General features: G+C 34.3%; 2 protein-coding genes across 6 annotated transcripts; one reads left to right on the forward strand and one right to left on the reverse strand.

Annotated features, from left to right (window-relative positions):
* The first annotated feature begins 1,188 nt into the window (after positions 1–1,188).
* Positions 1,189–8,750, forward strand: LOC108769722 (Extracellularly regulated kinase 7). 5 transcript variants are annotated; one of them, XM_018520863.1, is made up of 12 exons: positions 1,448–1,537; positions 2,682–2,901; positions 3,016–3,146; positions 3,432–3,607; positions 4,014–4,153; positions 4,241–4,433; positions 4,736–4,876; positions 5,065–5,162; positions 5,466–5,603; positions 5,752–5,891; positions 7,855–8,112; positions 8,200–8,750. In XM_018520863.1, exons 1-12 carry the CDS (start codon positions 1,448–1,450, stop codon positions 8,479–8,481), a joined length of 2,007 nt encoding a protein of 668 aa, XP_018376365.1. In that variant the 3' UTR covers positions 8,482–8,750. The 5 variants fall into 5 exon arrangements, with proteins under 5 accessions (XP_018376364.1, XP_018376365.1, XP_018376363.1 ...); XM_018520862.1 differs by having other exon boundaries at positions 1,189–1,537; positions 5,065–5,147; positions 7,855–8,750; XM_018520861.1 differs by having other exon boundaries at positions 7,855–8,750.
* A 1,206-nt stretch (positions 8,751–9,956) lies between these two features.
* On the reverse strand, positions 9,957–11,250 carry LOC108769721 (uncharacterized). Its single transcript, XM_018520860.1, has 2 exons — positions 11,175–11,250; positions 9,957–10,276 (listed from the first exon to the last, which is right to left on the reverse strand). Exon 2 carries the CDS (start codon positions 10,268–10,270, stop codon positions 9,962–9,964), a length of 309 nt encoding a protein of 102 aa, XP_018376362.1. The 5' UTR covers positions 10,271–10,276; positions 11,175–11,250; the 3' UTR covers positions 9,957–9,961.
* Positions 11,251–11,541: the final 291 nt, after the last annotated feature.

Consider the following 11,541-nt stretch of genomic DNA (forward strand, 5'->3'; position numbering starts at 1 on the left):
CAATCGAGCTGTAGGCAATAGTACATGTAGGCAAAAGTAACTCCGTTTCTAAAATTTTTATTTGTGTGCAAAAGCGCATGTAGGCAATCGAGCTGTAGGCAATCGAACTGTAGGCAATAGTACATGTAGGCAATAGTACATGTAGGCAATAGTACATGTAGGCGAAAGTAACTCCGTTTCTAAAATTTTTATTTGTGTGCAAAAGCGCATGTAGGCAATCGAGCTGTAGGCAATCGAACTGTAGGCAATAGTACATGGAGGCAAAAGTAACTCCGTTTCTAAAATTTTTATTTGTGTGCAAAAGCGCATGTAGGCAATCGAGCTGTAGGCAATCGAGCTGTTTGCAATCGAGCTGTAGGCAATAGTACATGTAGGCAAAAGTAACTCCGTTTCTAAAATTTTTATTTGTGTGCAAAAGCGCATGTAGGCAATCGAGCTGTAGGCAATCGAACTGTAGGCAATAGTACATGTAGGCAATAGTACATGTAGGCAAAAGTAACTCCGTTTCTAAAATTTTTATGTGTGCAAAAGCGCATGTAGGCAATCGAGCTGTAGGCAATCGAACTGTAGGCAATAGTACATGTAGGCAATAGTACATGTAGGCAAAAGTAACTCCGTTTCTAAAATTTTTATGTGTGCAAAAGCGCATGTAGGCAATCGAGCTGTAGGCAATAATACATGTAGGCAATCGAACTGTAGGCAAAAGTGATGTAGGCAAAAGGTACTGTAGGCAATCGATTTGTAGGCAAAAGCAACCATCTCTAAAAAATAGGGGTTCCCATTTAAGATTTAAAACTTGTCCCCCCTCACCGCCCAGGGGGCGGGGTGGGGGGTCTGATTTTAACGTCATTGTATGTCCCCCTCGAAATGATGAAATTTTGATTCTTAACATTTTTTTCGTAGTGTGCTTATTTTTTGAGATATTTGAATGTCTCAAGTTAAAAGCATCACCCTGTATATGTATATGTACATATATAGTATATATCTTTTGCAATTTAATTGTTAATTCTTTAAATGTGTACATAAATATCCCACACAGACATATTGAAAACTATCCTTTGTTTCGGGAAGAATTTAATTATATTTATTTTTATATGTCATTAGACATAACAAGCGCGCGCTTCGCGTCTTATATAGAATGGGCTTAATATACATATGTCTATGCAGGCGACATCGCTGGCAACCGTGGACACGGTCGCCTCGGCAACTGCCATCAGTTCCGTAAACAAAGGTACGCATTGTCGTGTCGAGGGTCGCGTGAAAAAAATTTCCTCGATCGAGGGTCGCAGTCGTCGCACGTTTGATATACGAAGATGTGAATGCACCGCGACGGCTCGCACTTGTCTCCGTGTCCGCCCGAAAGATTCACGTGCGAAGACTCTCCCTCGTTCCGGAACCACGTCTTCAGCGACCTGAGAGTTCCGTCGACGGCGCCGCTGCTGCGATAATGTCGGGGAAAAAGGCTACGGAGAAGGTCTCCGAGATTGATGCACATATCAACAAACAATACGACATTGTGCGACGTCTCGGCAAAGGGGTAATAACGTTATCCTGGCATGTAGGATAATTTTGCGCATATCGTGGAGATGAATTAATTTCGAATGTACACCTATATCCCCCATACGAAATGAAAATACGTAGATTGACAGCATGTAAAATATGCTCGTTTAAATTAATTGTAATTTTGTCAAAAGTCATACCGTATTTTATTCAGATATTACGTCGTATGTTATTTGTTAATATATAAATTATAGGAGAAATATGAAATTGTAAGATGCTCACAATTATTTCAGATAAAAACATAAAATTTTTAATTACGATAAATATATACAGTTTGACTGAAAGTAAATATATATATATATTCGATATTTAATGTCATTTAATATTTAAAAATTTTTTTTCAGAAACCAACCGATTTTTTGTTATCAAATTTATCTCAATAATTTTTCTACAATTGCTTCATGTGTAATATTTTGTTGATTATTTTTTAGTTTAATTTTATTAAAATTATTTTGTTATGTAATCTTATTGCTATCTTGATAACAATAAGATAAAACACAATGACGTAATAAAACATAAGATAATAAAACCTTGATAAGAAAATGAAATCGTAGTATGTATATTGGTATTATATGATGTACACGAAATAAAATTTATACGATAAAAACTTTTATTATATCAACGTTTTTCAACATTTTCCTTTTGAAGATGTCAATAATCGTCATGATTATCTACCTCAAGAAAGTAAAGTTGAAGACAATCGATAACGTCGCCGTCGCAACGATGGCAAACGGATTGTGGTACCGCAAGTCAATTTTTGTTAAACGTCTATTTACGTAATTTGTATCTGATGATAGGTTGCAATCTCATTTACATCATAATAACGTAAATTTATGCAATAACTTATACATTGTGTTTAGTACTGTTTATTCTTATTGTACGGCATACAGATAATTCCAATAAGTAAAAGTGAAATAGAAAACGTACCGGTTATATATAAAACAATTTTGTATATAATCCTTATTTGTATTAAATATACATTTGTTTAAATATTATTAAGGATTTATTGAGTAATTATAATTTTAATAAGAAATATATGCGAGGATAATAGTTAAAAAATTTATTTTTTTTTATAGATTTTCTATAACAATGACAGTATTTAATTCTTCTTTTTTATACAGGCTTACGGTATAGTATGGAAGGCGATCGAAAAGAAAAGGAAGGACACCGTCGCGGTGAAGAAGATCTTTGACGCCTTCAGAAATCAGACGGATGCGCAGCGTACGTTTCGCGAGATTATGTTCTTACTATCGTTCGCCAATCACGAGAACATTATAAAGCTGATCGGACTGCATAAGGCGGACAACGATCGGGACATTTACCTCGTTTTCGAGTACATGGGTGAGTTTTACCCGGTCCGAAGAAGAATTCGCACACATACGCATACGAAGGTCACGCCATGTGCGCCGATTCTCAGACTTTTGGCCTGAAACACGTTTCGGCCCATTTTCCCAGAAACCGATCTCCACAACGTCATTAAGCGGGGCAACATCCTCAAGGACATCCATAAGGTCTTCATTATGTACCAACTTTTTAAGGCGATCAAGTACATACACTCAGGCAATGTTATCCACCGAGACTTGAAGGTGAGTCTTATAATTTAAAAGTGTGCTTCAAAAGTCCAGTTAATTTCTAATTAATTAATTTGTACTAAAAAAATATCTTTAGAAAATTTTATATAATTTTAATTTCATTTTTAATTATAAACTTTTAAATCACATAAATTTGAAGAATACTTTTTTCGGTTTTATGTAAAATCTTTTTAATTTTTTTACCTTTTTCATATCAAATTTTTAATTTGTCGTATTTGTTCATGATGGAGAAAATACACTGTTCCATTATGTTGAATTTGCGTTATTCTTTCTTTGTAGCCGTCCAATGTTCTTTTAAATGCGCAATGCCATTGTAAGATTGCGGATTTTGGTCTGGCACGCTCGGTTACGCAGATCGGCGAAGGTGATGGTGAGACGGGAAATGATCCAACTTTGACGGATTACGTCGCTACACGATGGTATCGCGCACCAGAAATTCTGATAGCTTCAAAGAGGTACATGTTTAAAATGGAACATAAAATGCAATATTAAAATTTTGTAATTGTAACAGAACTGAAATATCATTTTGACTTGCTTCTGTTCAGAAAGTAATTATTCGGAAAAAGTTATTCGCATTTTTATTGTGCAAACTTATGATTATTAATTTAAATAAAAAACGATCTTCAATAATAGTGTTCAATATTATAAAAATATAATTTATTTGTAATAATTTGTGATAGGATTTAATATTATAAAAAATACGCTTATCTATATGTATTTGTTCCAAACTTTTATATCATAAATGCTTGAATTTAATGTCGTCCCTGTATAATTGGGTAATTAGAATTTTTTTTATACGCGAAGTTTGGATATTGCAAGAATCGGATTCTATCATCCACATGGCAATATAAATATTTCTAGATATACAAAGGGGATAGATATGTGGTCTTTAGGTTGCATTCTCGGCGAAATGTTACTTGGAAAGCCACTCTTTCCCGGTTCATCAACGATAAACCAAGTTGAGAGAATAATGGTAACTTTGCCTCCACCGACAGACGAAGGTAATTCTTTTCTCAACTGTTTAATAAAATGAAGAAAAAAGAAAAGACAAAAAATTAATCCCAATAACTTTCCAATAATTTTTTCAGATCTAATATCGGTCAGCGCCGGTTATGGAACTAATTTATTGGAAAAAACACCCAACAGACCCAGAAGAACTTTAAAAGATTTGTTGCCAGAAGTGTCAGAGAAAGCTTTGGACCTTATCAGCAATTTAATAGTCTTCAACCCCACACAACGACTTACGGCAGTCGAAGCATTAGAGCATCCATATGTCGCCGAGTGAGTACATATTTATAATAATGTAACTTCGTAGAAAGTATAGAAAAATTTTAAATTAAATTTATTTTGTGTTTGATTAAATTAAATTTCTATTCTCTTTGAGATCATCCATAGATTTCCTTTAATTCAATTGTTGTTCGCTCACAATCAATGTTTATAATTTATTATTCGTGCGTGTGTAGAGAAAAAAACAATCATTTTTTTTAATTTTTACTGCAATATCTGAATTATATTTAAAATATTTGATATATTATGTAAATAAAGTAAATTAGTATATATATTTAAAATTCCCTTTTCAACAGTTTTCACAGGAGAGGAAACGAACCGGAAAGAGGCTCCAGTGTCATACCATTGTTGAGTGACGATGTGCAACTCTCAGTCGACGAATATAGAAATAAGCTCTATGCGATGATGGACGAAAAACATCGGAAACATAAAAATATGTGAGCATATATTTATTCACGCAGTCAGCGATTATTGCTTTACTCAACGATTGTGTTGCATTATTAAAATAAGATGTAATTAGGTATCTCTATTTTTTTTATAAAAATACTTTTAATAAAAATACTTTTAATAAAGATATTTATATAGTTTATAACGATTTTTTTCTTTTTTTTTCGTATTTTTATAGGTCAAAATCCAGGCTGCGGCGATTGTCTGAAAGCATTAGAAAGGAAACCAGGAATAGTAGCAGTAACCCGGTGATCGGCCAAGGTGACACGATTATCGGTGAGAGGAATGTATTAAATGAGATTTTTTCAGCTACTACAATTTCATTCTATTAATTTCTAAACATACATGGGCGGAAAACGCTATATTCGATCAAAACAGTTTTTCGTACCTAATAATATTTCTTGTAAATTTATATAATTTCCAGTTCAAGCAAACTATACGTTGATTATTTGTCAATCTTGAAACACAGTTCTCTAAACCAAAGTTAGAGTAATATCACAAATTAAATTGACAAGCATTTTAATATTATTAATGTTATTAATTTTTAGTTTATTTTTCTATAAACTATTTCCTTTTCAGCGTGCTCGTCATTGCCAAGCAAAAAGACAATCAGGCCGTCTCAGAGTGATAATACTCCGCGAGGCGTTACAAGAACACAGACGATGAACAATCCCGTAGATCCGCCACAGGAGACCTTATCAAACACCCGGCATAATGGTAAAAATCTTACACTAATAATATTTCAATTTTATGGTAAGCATGGAGATTAATTGACGAGCGTGTCTATAACATCGGAAATTAAACTCATCCAGATTATATTGATCTCCAAGAAATTTCAATTACTGCATTTGCGATAAATTAACAGTTAGAAACGTGGCGACACAGTACGGATGTAATTTGACGAACGGAAACATACCCCCAACAGCGGCCAAAAGTTGCTTCTACTTTAATCAGCAGCAGCTGTCGAAATCCCAGCGTTCCATTCAATCAGATCAGATGACCATGGTGAGTATAAGATTATTTTCTTGTTTATCTCACACTCCTCCATGTTTGCTCTGTCGCCTCCTTGTTAAGAGTCATCTTATCACGGAAAGGTAAATGGTAAATTTTGTTATTACAGGCTGCATGTCGTGTGGGATTTGCGTTTAGTAGGTACTGTAACCACTCATTTTATGCATCACCTAGCAGATTGCATTCGACATTAATTTATGCACGCTATACACACGTTTGAGAGTAAACTCTTAACCCCGCCGTAATAGCAAGTGCCGCATAAATGATATAGTTTAGGTAATTCTTTATCCCGACAAGAAAATAAATTTTGAATAACGATAAAGTAATAAACGAAACATTTAAGAATTTTAAGCACGACCGTATGTGTGAATACATCAAATACAATAAAGAAAACCAAGAACAATAAAATTTGGATGTTTCAAACAATACATTATATATTCTTATATTAAATTAATTTATTTCAGATATGATTGAAAACCGAAAAACTTTCGGTTTCAACACAATTATTCTGAAACGCTAAATTAGAATAGATAAAAAGAAAGTAAGAAACTCATTGCGAAAAATATTACCTCAGCCAGGATTCAAACATGGGACCTCTTAATTTTCCAGGAAGAGTGTCTTATATCTGAAATAAATTAATTTAATATATAAGAATATATAATGTATTAACTTTGAAAATGATCCGAAGGTGGTCGAAATGTTAGTTTGATGTAGACATATTTTTATTTTGTTTTTACTTTTATTTTACTTAATGTCAACTGTATCATATGTACATTAATATTTGTTCTGTTTTGGCTTGTAGCTCTTCTGATTATATTTTGTTTTATTTGAATTATTTTGAGCCTTTCTTTATTATGGCTGCGTTCCGTTTCACGCATGATGTGCATAATGCATCATTTATCCTTGTTTAACATTCGGTGAATAATCAGAATAAATAATGTAGCATGCGCATCATGCATGAAATGGAACGTAGCCTATGTATTTATATAATGTATTATTTGAAACATCCAAATTTGACTGTTTTTGGCTTTCTTTTATCGTATTTGATGTAATAATTAATGATGCGTTTCATTATCACAGGGTTAAATCATCCTCAGGAGTTTAATTGTGCATCATATACAGCTGGTTAAAATTACAAAAGCAAATTTACTAGTGTTGACCAATGAAATTATAAATATTCTAATAAATTTGCTTATTTTTGCATTTTTCTTCAAGTTGTATAGTACACAATCGAACTTATGTAACTCATTTATGTTGTCTTACACGTTCTGTCTCCTTAGATCCGATACCCTTCCTTACCTGCGTAGTGTCTCCTGCATTTTAATTCCAAACTTCATTTCTCCTCAAACCCCCCAGACACCCGCTTCCACAATCTCCTATCAGTCCCCTCTCATCGCTCTGCCAAATTCTGTGCAGCTTTTTTCTATACTTCGGTTAAATACTTTAATATGCTCCCATCCTTCGTTAAAGACTCTCCTTCCCAGACTTCTTTTCGTTCTTCCGCTGCGGATTTCATTGCGTCTCTCGCGACATTGTGATGAGGATGCACATGTAATATAAAGAAAATACTATGCAAATGTTATAATGTAATGCAAATGTTATTTTATTGTTAAAAATTCTGAATAGGTTTATTTTTGGTTATGTTTTATTTTTTGTTTTTTTGTTTTTATTATTTTGCGTGCTTATGTTCATTTATATCTAGTGTGTTTAATCTTGTTTAATCGTCTTACTGGCCGATTTGTAACAGCAGTTCTGCTGATGTCTTGCCATTTGTTATGTATAAATTTTATACATTGCAATAAAGTATATGATGATGATGATGAACTTCAGTTTTCATCATATATGTTCTCTGCATTTTTGTCGAATTTGTTGATAGCCATACATCAAAATCAATTCACGCTACTGCATACATTCGTATCGATATTTCATCGTGCTTATGGAATTTCTTCAATTTCAGTACGGCGTCAGAGGCCGATCAAACCAATTAACAGCAATAGCACAACGTACCAAACCGCGAAGAGTCAGCAGGCAACAGATCCTTACACAGGCACCAAGGCCCTTCACCTCGGCATCTGCTAATTGTCGTGGCGACAATCATTGGTCTAAAAAGATGCCGACGAAGCTGATCAGGATCAGCGACAGTCCGAATACAATTAAACAACCCAGCAACGTTGCAAAAACTGTCGTCAGGACCATGGACGTTAGGACCACGGGAGTTAGCAGTCCAGAATCGCCATGTATCGGCCAACAGTCGCAGGCCATCCGTAACTATTTCAATCAGGTGCCATTGCTGACTCAACAGCAACCTCAAGTGCGGAATCGGACCTCTTGCCGCGATAGGGACAACTTCGTCAACAAATCGTTCCCCGTGGATACTGTGACCAACAATTGTTTTACAAATGCGGCGCGCGGACAAGGCAGCAGATTAAACGCGAAGCATAGCTTCGACGCCAACTACGTCGGTCAGAAGAGACCGTCGACGACGTGCAACAAATCGAGGTTTCTGAACAGCCACAGTCAGAGTCATGGCGTGATAGCGGAATCGGTTTACAAGGATCTCTGTAATGGGACTATAGGATGGTGAATGTGCGGCGGGTAAGCTTCCCCGAGGATGATGAACAACGATCAGACAGGAAAATCATGCGACGATTGCTTTACTTTTCTCTCGAGAAAATCCAGATACAGACGAAACGTTCAAACTAATCGTGCACTTTTCAGCGAGATTTTTTTGCGAGAAAGATATGTTCTTGAGCGTCTCGAGGATCTTTACACGCGGAGTTTATGGACGGAATTCGGAAAAATTCTGTAGTTGAAACGCTTTCAACTTGCAATTAGATCAACGCGGACACAAAACACGCAATATTTTTAAAGAATATCATTTTTTTCTATTTCTTCTAGATCTATTTTGTAATAATATATATAATTGATATTTTATCGATAGTTTTTTTATATATTCGTCTTGTAGTTTGTTGTAATGCAAACAACATTTTGTAGTAATTATATATATAGTTCACATTTAATGAACCTTTTTTTATATTCGTGTTATAGTTTGCTGTAATACAAACAATTGTATAGCAAAAGTGATTGTATAGCAAATTTTTATTAATAATTCCGCGATAAGAAACAGGCGGTCGTCGTAGATTATCCTAAAAATTCGTTCATTCATCCTCGGGCAAGAAGCATGCCGCCTCATGAGAACGTGAACGCGATCCAAGATTCCTGAGTAAATAAATAAATTTTACACAAAGTAGATGCATAATTAATGGTATCAGCGTGCTTTCGAGTTCCTACGGATATAATCGGAGTCAAAAACGACTTCATTCCAAGGAACACACAAATAAAAAAAAAATATCAATGTTTGGAAATAGATATGATCTTCAAGATTACTACCTCGTACCATAGCTACTTTTTATACTACGTAAAATAAAAGGCAAATGGGAGATGAGCATTTGAATGCAGTTTCTCTCCTTTTTTGTAACGAAAATGCGACAATAAGTGAGATCGTATAACAAGACAATAAGAGATCAAAAATTTGTTTTTACGGAAAAGGAAATGAAGATCTTTTTTTTTGAAGTATCGTCGCAATTGGGAGTACTTTCAACCATCCATTTCGACAAACAGCAGAAACGAAATAAAGAGCAGAAATTGCGTGGAGACTGCAATGATTATCCCGTGGGAATACGAAAAACGTAGGAATTTAGGACGTAAGCCATACGATTCATGTGGGGCCATACAGCGGAGCGTACATATTTTTCTATGCCATTTTATTTGTATGACGTGAATATATGAACACGTACACGACACACGCATATATACATGCACGTACGCACTACTACTAGGTATCTATCATCGATTTAGTGTACAAATCTCATTGTATCATACCTTGTGTCGTAATGTCATTGCGCAGCGATGATTGACAGCGCTCGGACTTATTACGTGCTATTCGTATTGTGAGAATAAAATTTTAATAAAAAAGAAAGAGTCTTTTTATTAAAGAGGAAACAATTGATAATAAACGCCTATTCTCAGAAAAAAAATTGGTACAGTGGAGCAGCTAGTTAACGTTATCCGTTTGTGGTACATAAAGTACTCGACTCTAATTGGCTGGTCTTTAATTCATACTTGTCCTTATTCTGTTGGCGATCCCTCCTGTCATGTCCTGGAGCAATCTGTATGTTCGAATTGTCATAAATATTTTTCAATTCAATGTTGATACGTTTCAAATTATACGAATGACTGCTGCGTCCTGAGAAAAGCTGTTGAAATGATGTAAAGCCTCTTTGCTGCTGTTCTGCTAGAACACATTGTTCCTTTGTCACAGTTATCAGCTTTCGCTTACAAGGGATATATGGCACGTCATCAGCGATCGTCATCGCGTTCTGCAACAATGTAAAAAGAATAACTAATTTTCAATTTTGTTATCAATCGAGATTAGCGAAGTTAGGGCATCATATTTTTAATTTTGTTTTTGTTTAATATAAAAAATGCGGAATTCTTTTTTATTTTTATAAAGAACTGTAGAACTATAGGGTAAGTGGTCCAACAATGAACCATGTGAATTTCAGAGGCTTATATCTCTTTTAATTATTGAATTGAAGATCTGAGTTTTGGCATACAGTTCATGAATTTAGTTGGCTACATACTGTAAACAATAAAAACAAAAACAAAACAAAAATTTTAAGTTATTTTTTAAATTTAGCCACAATTTCGATTATTTAAAAAATCGGGAAGTGGTTCATTGTGTACAAGGGGTGTGTACACAATGAATCATGCTATTTTTAATAATAAACTACATGTTTTATACTGCGAACTGTTGAGATTATTTTAGTTTTGCTATATTTTAAAATGTTTATTTATAAAATAGATAAGGTGGTGAGGATTCACAAGACCGACCACCGCGTTTTTCTTTCGTTTTGAATGAAAACGCGTCAAATGAGTATATTTTTATTGAGATTTTAAATGGGGGAGGGGTTGTATTCTAAATAACTATTACAATGAATTATTATTTTGAAGGTTATTGTAAAAAAGGTTATGTGGTCTACAATATACCATGGTTCATTGTTCACTACGTCAAAATGATTCATTGTAGACTAACCTTTTCCACGATAATCTCCTAAATAAAAAAAAATGTGGTAAAATAATATAACAGAAAAAGTTATAGAAGCTTATAGAATAATAAAGTCAAATGTGTACAAAAAACTATTGCACAATCAAAAAAAATGATAGGCATAACAACAAAAACATAAAAAATGTGTAAAACTTACGAAAAAAACTTACTTTGCAACCCAAAATTTTTTAAATGTGACATTACATGATCCTTGACGCGATCTGCCAGTTGACTGGGGAACCGAGGAGGGGTTTAAATGCGAGTCGCTGCATGATAACAGCACAATCTGATAACGTCGCATTTATGAAATATCGCAATGGTTCATAGTGTACTTCTGGTTCACTATTGGACTACCTACTCTATATAAAAGTGTACAAATTAATTCGGTGTCTTTTTCATAATTCAAAGTTACTCACACAAAGACAAGTACACATTTAATGTTCGAAATAGTCTCTATTGTTTTTGATGACTTTATACTATCTTTCGAGCAACTGACGAATGCCCTCGCGGAAGAAACTTGGCGATTTTAATTCGATA

This window comes from Trachymyrmex cornetzi, unplaced genomic scaffold (genome assembly GCF_001594075.2).
Source record: "Trachymyrmex cornetzi isolate Tcor2-1 unplaced genomic scaffold, Tcor1.1 scaffold936, whole genome shotgun sequence".
NCBI classification, from domain to species: domain Eukaryota; kingdom Metazoa; phylum Arthropoda; class Insecta; order Hymenoptera; family Formicidae; genus Trachymyrmex; species Trachymyrmex cornetzi.